The sequence below is a fragment of the Theropithecus gelada genome, chromosome 11, assembly GCF_003255815.1.
Source record: "Theropithecus gelada isolate Dixy chromosome 11, Tgel_1.0, whole genome shotgun sequence".
NCBI lineage: Eukaryota > Metazoa > Chordata > Mammalia > Primates > Cercopithecidae > Theropithecus > Theropithecus gelada.
The window spans coordinates 18,880,912-18,892,987 of record NC_037679.1 but is presented as its reverse complement, the minus strand read 5'-3'; the positions used below and the strand labels follow the sequence as shown (position 1 = coordinate 18,892,987).

The following is a 12,076-nucleotide window of genomic DNA, read 5'->3' as shown; positions in this document are numbered from 1 at the left end:
TTGGTTTCAAATTTGTTATGCAGTGAAAATTACAAACTACAACAGAGATTTTTCTAAAACATTATGTTCATGTAACACTGTAGTATACCTGAAAGGCAAGAACTTAAATAAGTGTGCCGAAAAACAAAGTAGGAATAATTGAACAAAATATACTTTAAAAATGATCAACGACATAATATATTCCTGATTTAAATAAATCTAAGTTATTTTATTTAGTTTAAACAAAATACGTATCCATATGAAAATGCCAGTTCTTTCATTTTTGGTTAATTCCTTTACACATATTATTTGCTAAGTTCAGAACTGCTATATATACAAAAATTTCAAAAATAAATAAGTATCCTAAGATCGCATAACAATCACTTTAAGTACATTCATGTGTAAGAAGGCAAAAAAAGAAGGTTCTATCTTATATTTTAAAACTTTGACAGGTATTTAAATGTATTATTTATATTTCATTAATTTTCTTTAAAAATGAAATAATACAGCCATGATTTAGGTCATGTAAAAACAACTGTTTGGATCATCTTAAGTGTCAAGCAAAACTATCCTCTTTAATTCACTATCATAGTAACCATAGTTGATAGACCATGTGGCAATATGATCATTTGTTCAGTGGTCAATATATCTATAGAATAAACAAGACAATTACATTTTATTTTTTTCACTTAAAAATCACAAAAATACAGCCTAAAATATAATTTATACTTTAAAAATAATTCTAAAGATTAACCCCTAAATCTAATCCCTTAAAAAATTCTTGCAAAAGTTAGCTGGATATGTCTGTTGCCAAGGAATGTCTTACTTATTAGCAACAAGTTACTATGTATAACTTTTATTCCAACAATCTTATTTTAAATATTTGTTTCAATACTGAGATGAGTAAAACATATTTGTTCAAAGAATATAAGTAGTAAGTAAAATGATTTCAAAAATCTATCAAAAAAGTAGAATTATTCATTCTAGGAAATAATTAACATACTGGTTTAAAATATCTGGGAGAACTTTTACATAAAAAGCTTCAAATTTAGTCAGTTTTAGCAAACACTTGAAAAGACCCTGCTCTTTCTTCTGCAATATAGGGAATTACTATATCTGACTTATATTTGATTAAGTTACAATCTCATTTTTGTTGTCACTACAAAGAAGGATCCTTATATTAGTAAATGCACTCACTGTAATTACTGAGGCTGCCTCCTGTCAGAATGACAATGCTATTTTAGCATACGGGTGTCAGTTTGGCTGAATCTAACCAAATACATCATTTACTACAGATGCTTTTAGGGCCTACCCAATTCATAAAAGATTTTACTGTGATACATGAGTTTACCCAAATTTTTATTAAAGTGTGTTTTTAGGGTAAATCTTGATGAACTATCTTGATGAACTAGGCAAACAAATACTGAATGCAGATTACTCTTTTTACAGTTTTACCAGGAAAACTAATAGCAACCCCTTCAGCATGGATCTTTAATTTAGGTGCGATTTTTGTTTGTTCTCTGCAAGGGAATAAAGAAGAAAATCTAGAAAGACTATATCTATCTAGATAAGATGTAGAGGTAGATGGAATCTCTAACATAAAAGAAGCTCTAGTTACACTACTGCCAGACAGCTGTTGTGGATTTTAGTGTTATTAGGTGAAAAAAAAATTCACAAAATAAGAAATCTGAGATAGACCTTATTCTAATAATTTCATTAACACATCTTCAGGTTCTTAGATCAAGAAATACTGTAGAAGTGTTCTCCTCAAGACTATGCTACAGCAATAATTTCTTGCATACAATTAAAGAATTTAACAAACTTGTACTGTGTGTTCTGCGCTTTGGCGTTCTACCTTAGAAAACAAATGAGCACTGCTTCTAAAATAAAAATGAACAAGCTAAAAAAGGAATTAATGAGATATTGACATGTTTTCTATTAATACAATATTGGTATGTTTAAATGATTTTGATATTGCTATAACAACATATATTGTGCAAAATAATTAATCTCACTAAATATTATTTCTGATTTGCCAAGAATTATCTGCCATGGCAATCAGGAAATAGTCTTCAAAGTAAGTTTGCAAACATGATTTTGTAAACCATGATTGGAAAAATATATTCATTTGGGATATAAACTATCAAGTAGGGTTTTCATATGTATTTCTAGGAAAATATTTTATTCACTCTATAAAAGTCATCATTATGACCTTATGGCTTCTGTAGTTCAATAGAGAAAAAAGTGTGTTAGAAGTTAAAAGACCTGAATTCTATCCCCAACCCTGCATTTACTCAGAGTATTGGTATAGGTTTAGGCAAAATCCTTAATCCAGTCTAGTTTTATACGGTAAAAATGTGGATACCTAACAAAACTGAGGGTTGAGAGGATGAAATGAATTCATTAAATATATATTCTGAGACATAAATATATCAAAACAAATAAAAATACAATTAGGTCTAATGCTTAGAAATAAATATTTTAATTCATATGTGCTATTTCACTAAATCTAGAAATACTAATGCTTTAGTTAGATGTAGAAAGTTGATGGTAGAAAAATAAAATCTATTGGACCACTGAAAAGCTTGTCAGAAATATGTACTCTTGAGATTCAGAGGATGAGAAAAAAATGTGTACTCTAACAAGCAAGCTATATAAACTGAATCTAACTCAAAAAACTTATTTTAGATGCATATAAAAACTGAAAAAACAGAATTAAAGTCTTAGTCAAAAGAATGTTTTAAAATTTCCATCCTAAATTTATGTGAGATAAAACGCCATTCTTTTGTTTTTCTGAATAAGGGAGGTTTTTATCAACTTATTCGATTTTAATAAAATGTTTAGTATCAGTGTTTTCACACAGAGATTCTCTAGCTTATTTTGCCACATTTAAATTAAAAACAAAGAAACAAAATTCCTGTTTGATCATGTGAAAAATATTTGCTCAAATGTGAATACATTTATGATCATTAAGTAATTGCCTACTGATATATCCCTGAATATTGCTCACCTTATTAACAAGTATATACAAAGACTGAAAAACACATAGATCATGCAAACAAGTGTAAGTGTAAATAAATACACCAAAGAAAAAAAATCCGTACTAAACATGTCCATAGTTAAATAAAAATGTTAAAGAAGTTTTACCTAGATATTATAAAAACATAGAAAGTAAAACATTTAAAAAATAATTATATAAAGAAAAGGAGGGGGGGATGATGAGGAAGCAAGAGATTGGGATGGGAGATGTAATTTGATCTAAATTCCCATATGCTCCTGTAATATCAAAAATTCATTTTGCAATATTAATTGCTCTTAAGGTAGAGACTTTTAAAATGACCATTCTCAATACTACAGCAATTCTTTCATGATTTGGACATAAATGAATTAAAGTGAAGAAAAATCAGTAGAGAAGACTAAAATAAACCAGATTGTAGCACCCTGTAAAGAGCTAAAATCTCCAGTGTACAAACAACTGATAGGAAAGAAGAGAAAATCAGAACCATAATAAAATGACATAAGCTCAGAAAATCACTCATTTTTAATTGCATCAACAAAGATAATTTATAATTTTGATTATGCAAGCATTATAATTACTGATAATTGGGTCTCTCAGCTTTTAAGTGCCTTCTCAAACATGAGCTCTGCATATGGTTGTGCAGAAATCAAAATTTTAAAGAGAGATGAGTCAAGTTTGTAATATTAGTCTTATATTCTCAATACTTTAGATGCTGATTGGTGCTCTGAATGGTTGTGGTTAGAAATCTTGTTGGTATGATGTATCAGTGATGTCACTGCATTGATGGAGACTACAGAATAATATGTAATGGTGCAATGTGGTGATGGTAAGCTTTGTTACTCAATGTTGTCAGGCACTTTAAGAAAATTAAAAACATTCATGATAGTGCCAGTTTTTCAAGACTCTAAAATTATGTTCAATTATATGTGTATGTAATTATAAACGTGCATCACAGTTGACTTTGAAAAGAATGCAGCGCCTTGCAAGTGCACTATTTGAATAGAGGTAAGGAGAACTACAGTCTAAGGACTGCAAAAGTCTAGATGGAGAAGACAAAAGCAATGACACTTGTTTTCTCTATAGAACAAACAAAGAGACAAATGACAACAAAGATGTTCAGAGAAACTTGCAAAATAATCTAGAGTGTAGGGTAAGTTGTATTAAATGATGAAAATTAATATGTAACGGTATAGGTAAACCAAATCATTTGTATCTTACAGTCTTTTTTTTTGGTAGCTAGGGATATTATAAATGGGATAATCACTAACATTCTAAATATAATGTTTTCTAGTAAGTACATTTTCCCTTTTTCTTTTTCTTTTTTTAAACAGAGACAAGAGTCTCACTCTGTTGCCTAAGCTGGAGTGCAAGTGGGAGCATTATAGCTCCCTGAAGCCTCAACCTCCTGGGCTCAAATGACCCTTTCACCTCAGCCTCCCAAGTAGCTGGGACTATAGGTGCACACCACCACATCCAGCTTATTATTGTACTTTTGGAATCATGATATGTAGCAACCAATCTGGGAATTATTTATTCATAAAAGATAACATTTTCCTGATAACTCCAACCTCAGAAAAAAATGTATTATGCCTGACTCAAATATGTTATTTTTATGAAAAAAGAGTCACATTAAAGCAATTATGTCTATACATAATAATTATCATTATTTGAGATAATTTGCATTGGGGAGAAAAGCAGGCAATTAGAAATTACATATTCAAGGCTGGGTGTGGTGGCTCACACCTGTAATCCCAGCACTTTGGGAGGCAGAGGCAAGCGAATCACCTGAGGTCGCAGTTCGAGACCAGCCTGACCAACATGGAGAAACCCTGTCTCTACTATAAAAAACAAAACAAAACAAAACAAAACAAACCCCACAAAATTAGCCAGGCATGGTGGCACACGCCTGTAATTCCAGCTACTCGGGAGGCTGAGGCAGGAGAATTGCTTGAACCCAGGAGGCAGAGGTTGTGGTGAGCTGAGATCGTGCCACTGCACTCCAGCCTGGGTGACGAGAACGAGACTCCATGTCAGAAAAAAAGAAAAAAAAAAAAAAAAGAAAAAAGAAATTGCATATTCAGGTTCTAGCAAATGCAGTTCTCTAATAAACACTAAATAAATCATAATACAAGTTACAGTTAAACCTAATTGTATTACTATATAGGATTTTACTATATAGGATGTACCATTTTTGTACCTATATTTTATCTTCCTTTGCTTCTCTGGCCTCTATCGGTAGGCAGCATGGTAGTGAACACTCTAGGGGATCTTTCTGGTTTTAGGTAAACCTGAGTTTTAAATTTGGTTCATATCACCTTTTAACTTTGGGCAGTTTGCTGAGCTTCTTTGTTTTTGGTTTTCATTCATCTGTCATGTCAAGCTGGTAATAATTCTGCCATGATTTTGGTTTGAATATTGAAAGGCATTACATAAGCAAAATTCATCTCATAAATATTAGTTCCCTTTCCACTATGTATCCAATCTCCCTATTAAGCCTAAAAATAATAGTTTTTTATTTTGTTTTATTAAGTCTTCAACATTCTACTTATAAAAGGGATTTTTAAAAGGTGTTTTAGATAAAAAATAAGTTTTAACTAACTGAGCAAGAATATCTCTTCATATTTATATCATCTACATAAAAACTTACATTTATATCAGATATCTTTTAGTCTTTTCTATATTCTTGATTGTCATGTTGTACAGCCAGAAAAAAATGAGTAAAAATTATCTAGATTTTTTAAAGTGCACATTCCAACATAACAAATCTAATTATTTTGCCTATTTCTTAGTATTAGGCTGAGGCCAATAAGTCCATGAGCTAAGGTGTTGAAATTTGGTACCAAAAAAGTGATATTTATGAGTCATGCAGATTTATACTGAGAAAACACCATGTCTTCCAATGTGAAATACACTAAAACCTGATCTGTTGTCTCCTAAGGTATGCTAGGTGAACGCAAAAAAATGATTAGGAAAGGAGGTGAGGATAGGTCAGGAAAACTGCAAACCCAATGTTCTATTCATAAATTAGTGATGGCCTATTTTAGTGAAAAATATGGGGGGCTCCATTAACACGAATGAAAAAATTCTTAAAGTAGCCATGAATTATTTTGATACCTTAATTAATGACACCCTTCCTTCTGTACAATTTCATAATGGGGGAATACAGATTAGTGGGGATTGTAGTGGTATACACTGACTTTGCTTCATGATATCTCAAATGTTTAAAACCTATTGTTCCCCAGAGGAAGAAATATGTTCAGCATTAATTGTTGCAGAGGTGGAAGCCAAATATATCTCCTCCTCCATTTATGTGACTAATAATGAAAATCCTAGGTTGATACTCTTTTCTCAATCTTGAAAAGATTCTGCTAAAGCAGCAAATCTTCAAACAAGTTCAAGAGGGTGGGGAGCGTGAACAAGTAGAATAATTTATATTACTCTGGAACAATTCTGAATCCTGTAGGTATGTATGTCACTGTTTCATGTGTGTTCTGGTTTAACTGTCAATATTTATGCATGGCAGTTAACATGTGTGCATATTTGTAACTCTGTGCAGTGCTACTGCCAGGTGTGACTGTACAAATCATGTGCGTTGAATGTGCAATTTTTACTTTCTTTTCTAAAAATTTAATACAATCAGCGTTAGAAATAACGAATGAAGGCTGGGCACGGTGGCTCAAGCCTGTAATCCCAGCACTTTGGGAGGCCAAGACGGGCGGATCATGAGGTCAGGAGATCGAGACCATCCTGGCTAACATGGTGAAACCCCGTCTCTACTAAAAAAATACAAAAAATTAGCCGGGCGAGGTGGCGGGCGCCTGTAGTCCCAGCTACTCGGGAGGCTGAGGCAAGAGAATGGTGTGAACCCAGAAGGCGGAGCTTGCAGTGAGCTGAGATCTGGCCACTGCACTTCAGCCTGGGAGACAGAGCGAGACTCTGTCTCAAAAAAAAAAAAAAAAAAAAAAAAAAGAAATAACGAATGAAGATAACCAAAGAGCAGCCAGACAAATGTGAATTGGTTTTGACGTGATGAGAAACTGATCAGTAAGTAAATAAACCTCCCTGCAGAAGGCCACTGAAATGCACCCAGCAGAACGTCTCTACTAGAAGGTAATAAAAAATATATAATATAGTCTTTGACCTAAAACCTCATGATTATTACTTTGCCATTTATTTCCCCCTGGAACATGATATTCATATTAGTTTAATGTACCTTTTCAGAGAATTCAAGACACTTTTTGGGAAATAGAATTTTTTTTTTTTTTTTGGAAATTTATGATTGGAGAGGTACTACACAATTTAGGGGTTACACTTCTTGACAAATCCGAGTTGAATAAAAAAGAACTAAAAATATAAACATAGCTAATTCAAGAATCAAGATTGGGTGAAACTAAATTAAAAACAGCCGTAAAGTCCCACATTTTGTCCTAATTTATTTACCTATGATATTGGCACATCTTGTTTTACTTAACATTTGAAAAATACAAGTATCTCTTCATATGCAAAAGAGCAAATGTTAAATGAAAAACTGAATTGTATATAGCTTCCTAAATATGAGCCACATGCTTAAGCAGTGAATTAACTTTATGAATCAAATGTTTAATGTTAACTATTACAAAAGCCTGGTATCCAGGTGCAATCTTACCAGAAAAAAAATAGCACCTGCCTTTATTACAATAAAAAAAATGAATGCCTAATTTGCTTTGACATCTTAGGAGTGACATGACACTGCTTTAATAGTCAAGCACTAAATACTTTTTAAATTAATCATAATGTTAAACTTCAGGTTTATAGATGCAAATATATTTATAGCTTTAGTCCTACTGTACAATTTCTTTCTTGTTTAAAAGTACTTTCTCACTCAAAATGGTATTTATAGTTTAAAAAGAATATGCCTCTGTATTCAGGAGTGATTCAGGTTCCCAGATGTTTTCACATAGTTATGAAAATGGGAAAGTGCTGAATTAACCTGGGCTGCAATATTTCAAGCTTTTGCTATCAGGTTATAAACTATACATACAATTGCAAGTCATACAGTGCCTCTCTTTCTAGAAGGCTTTTTACGTTTCCTGGCTTAGTTATGTCCAAAGGCAGCAGGAAGTACTGCCATTCTTATCCTAGGAGACATTTCCAGTGGTTGAGCACTGTTTGTGGTTTGCTTTTACTCTTCCATTTTGTGGAAGGGAGGGAGCCGAGACAGCTTATAGAGTTCATTAAAACCACCTCTCACTCTTAGTTGTAGTCAGATGAAGTATTCATAACACTAACCTCCAATTACTACTATGTGTTGGGAAAAATTAGAATTCGGTCTACTCACAATCCTGCAACTAGGATTTTACTTTGATATTTCAGTATAACAGCGAATCTGGATTGAGGCCTGTTTAAAATAAAATCCCTGATTATTACCTGCTGGATTACGAACTAAAATCCTTGTAAAATCAATGGATGTGGCTCATTGTTAAGAGTCGTGCAGACTTTTACATGTTAGGTAAGAATTCTAAAAATTATTTGAGGGTTTTATTGTCTAGCACCAGGTACAAATGCCCCCTACTCAAAAAAAAAAATCATGCTTATGGATTAATCAAGTCTAACAGTGCTCAGATTTAATGGTTTAACATTGATTTTCTTTTGTCAAATTTACATATGCAAATATTTTTATAGCAGTCAGATATATTTTTGAATAAGGATCACCCTCATTTTTACCCATGTGCTTATCTTTAAAACTAACATTGTAAAGTAGCACACAGACATATGTTTCTTTTGTCTTCATGGATTTTTTTTTTGCCTTAAAAATAAATCATCACTTCTTTTTAATTTGTTTTTTATTCTCCAGACACTCTGTGTACATGTGGGTAAGCATGTGGGAGTATGTGTTTTGTGTAAGAGGAGATAATTAATTGTCTCTCATCTCTATCTCATACATTAATATCAAGCAAAAAAATGAAATGTATTAAGGATCACTTTGTAGGATTAGGCATCCTCATTCTAACTACTTAAACCAGGGGTTTGAAATTCAGAACTTTCCACATAACCAAGACCGAAAGTCACTGGGAGACTTTAAAATTAGTATTTTCACCACCACATCCAGAGTCAGGTATGGAAATAAACCTGTAGCATGGATTCTTTCTATGCATAATCTCAAAATTTACCCAAATAAGTTTTAAAACTAATTTAAAATTTGCCATTGAGGAAAATATCATCTCCATCCTTAATTGTGACTCCTCATTTCAGCTAAAAACTTTTCCAATACTTTAAGAAAACAAAATGAAAAACAAACTGCTAGGGAAAGCAATAAACACTGAAATCAGAGATGTGATTCTTGTTAAATATTAGTTTCTCTTTCTGAGGTTACACTCGGTGGATTTGAAACTTTGACATTAACATCTTCCGAATGTTTAGATTTGCTCAAGCGTTCCGATTCTCTGGTCGTCTTTCTTGCACTTTGCTCCTTCCTTTCCTTTGCAAGCAATCTATAGTTGATAGCATTGCCAATGAGCAGCCACACGCTTGCTGCTACCACAATAGCCCCACAGGCCATGTACATGTATTTATAATCTCCAGTTATATCCACCAATTTACCTAGAAGACAAAGAGCATCTTTTTAATTTGACATCATAAAACAGTCATATAATGATAAAAATTTCAAATAAATTATTCTTCAAAGTATATTCCTCTTATTTAAATTAATATCGAATAAGACTGTAAAAATAAAAAAATCTAGATTATGACTTCTATATATGCTTAGTAAAGGTATGCAGAGACACTCACAGTATTATATTACCAGTACATTAAATTTACTAAACATGATTTCTCCCACTAAGATATACAAACAAGACAAGTTAGGTATATATTTTTTGTTAGGTATATATTAATACATACAAGAGTGAGGTATATTTTTATATCTATACATGTAAATACAGATATCTCTATTTACAGTACACATGTTAGGATTACTTCACCTTTTCCATGCTTCCTTTTCTCTTCAATAGAGAAAAATTACTTTCTTTAGGAGAAACCTAAAGACTTTTACATGGTTCCTAACAGTGTCTAATATTTACTAAGTGCTTTCTCTATGCCCCATACTAGCCTAAGAATTTTATCTGTAATATCTCACTTGATCCTTACAAGGAGTACTGTGAAGTAATCTGGGCATGGTTACGTAGCTCGTTAGTGGTAGAATCTAGATTCTTAATTGAAGTCTGTCTGGACATTCTTAACTACTCTGCAGAATGGCTTCACCTAACCTATTGGTTAAGTGTAACACTATTTGAGCTAATCCCAGTTTCTTACTTTATCTGAGTCTAAATTATTAAGGGCAAACTAATCAGTAAAAAACTACTTGTTCCATTTGATTATTGAGACCATTTAAAATCTAATCTGGTGCCATTTAATCTAGACGTTTACTGACTTTTAAAATTTTGTCAGCTTATATTTAGTTTTGTCTCTTGCTTATGCAGGCATCTAATTCTTAGTAATTATTAACAGCAAAATTTAGTGTATACAAATCTATATAAATTAGCATATGCATTCCAAGTGACTCTGATATACAACTTTCAAACCAGTCTGTTTAGTCAGAATCCATAACATTCTCCCTAGAATCTAGTCAGTGGCTCAACATTAAATTTGGCTACTTGCAATATAGTACCTATTTGAACAAAATTTTCTGTTTTAATCAGGTAGATGGTAGAATGGCTTTAAGTAAGCATGATCTATTCATAAACATAACAAAAATTGCATAATTTTAATTTTCCTTCCTAACTTGAGTCAAATATTTCTATTTCTACAATGATTGTTATACTTCTAAATATAAAAGCATTAGATCCATGGCCCATCAGAGTGAATACCACTTTGGGCTGCCACATCAGCATACTTTCTAAATGTTTTAAGAATTTTTTAGCATCATCAAGAAACCAGATATGCTTTCCAGAACTAAAGCTTCAATTCTTTCTGAGAGGAGCAGTGAAAGTACAGTCTGAAAAAAAACAAATACGAAATAGAAACCACACACTCCCTACTTTTCATTGCTATGCTGCAACTATGTCAGAAATAACAGCAATAATATTCAATCATTCAAAAATATTAACTCAGTGCCTACTATGGGCCAGGCAGTTCTAGCAATAATCAAATACTATAGAGGGGAAGTCAATCTAAAAGTCAAGAAATATTAAGGGTAGCAGATGGCAGATATGGAATGAAAAAATGGATATACAATGGCTACAGTCTGAGAATTTCAACAATAGGTCTAAAATCAATTACTGCCATTTGCTACCAGTGGCACATGGTTTGGCAATGTTAATGCAATAAGCATTCAAAAATATTGAAACTGTTTTTTCAAAATATTAATGCACATTATCTGCTCAGGTGGGAGTGGCCACATAAGATTCCTTTACTTTAATTCTTAGAGTCTATCCCCACAATGTATTTGGACTTGATTCTTTTTTCATCCCCTCATGCATGGTGACTTCTCTGTTAACACTAAGAATTGTGTGGATAATGAATAGGCTCTAAAACTCATTTGATCAAACTAATACTGTATGAAAAGAAGGACCAGTCATGCTTATCTTATGTAACAAAATGAACTGCCTGATAAATAAGAAGACCTACTGGCTTTCACTCTTTATTGACAATTGTTTTGATGTCATGGTACATTTATATTGAGAGATATACCAACTACCATCAAAAAGTCAATGATGTCATTAAAATTAACAAATTAAACATGAATTTTTACACTTTCAGAATGGTTCCTTGATGTCATGTAGAAAACAGTTTAAAAACTGACTAAATAATGGAAAAATTTACATTTAGCCTGGCAGTGACTCTGACCATGAGAGAGCAGGCCAAGAGTCTAAGTCAAGTATTAACCAAAACAATATACAGTGGTTGCTGGCAAAGGCTGGTGAACAAACAGAACGTAATATTTATAACATTTAAAGTCTAAGACGGAACGAAGTTTTAACTTCAAAATGCTCTTATACATGTCTTTAAACCAGAAGTTCAGAGGGCATAATTTACTCCTTAAAGCATTCACCACTGTAATTCAGAAGGAAACTATAAAATAACCACAAGCAATTCTAACAC

General features: G+C 32.4%; 1 protein-coding gene across 3 annotated transcripts in view; it reads right to left on the bottom strand.

Moving 5' to 3' along the window:
- Positions 1-8,746: 8,746 nt before the first annotated feature.
- The window catches only part of SLC16A7 (solute carrier family 16 member 7), a 168,286-nt gene continuing 164,956 nt past the window's right edge, over positions 8,747-12,076 (bottom strand). For 2 of the 3 annotated variants that reach the window (XM_025402357.1, XM_025402356.1), the window contains one exon: positions 8,811-9,577. In XM_025402357.1, coding sequence (XP_025258142.1) covers positions 9,321-9,577 — 257 coding nt within the window. In that variant the 3' untranslated portion in view covers positions 8,811-9,320. Of the gene's footprint in view, positions 9,578-12,076 lie in introns of all 3 variants that reach the window. The other variant, XM_025402355.1, reaches the window with a different exon arrangement.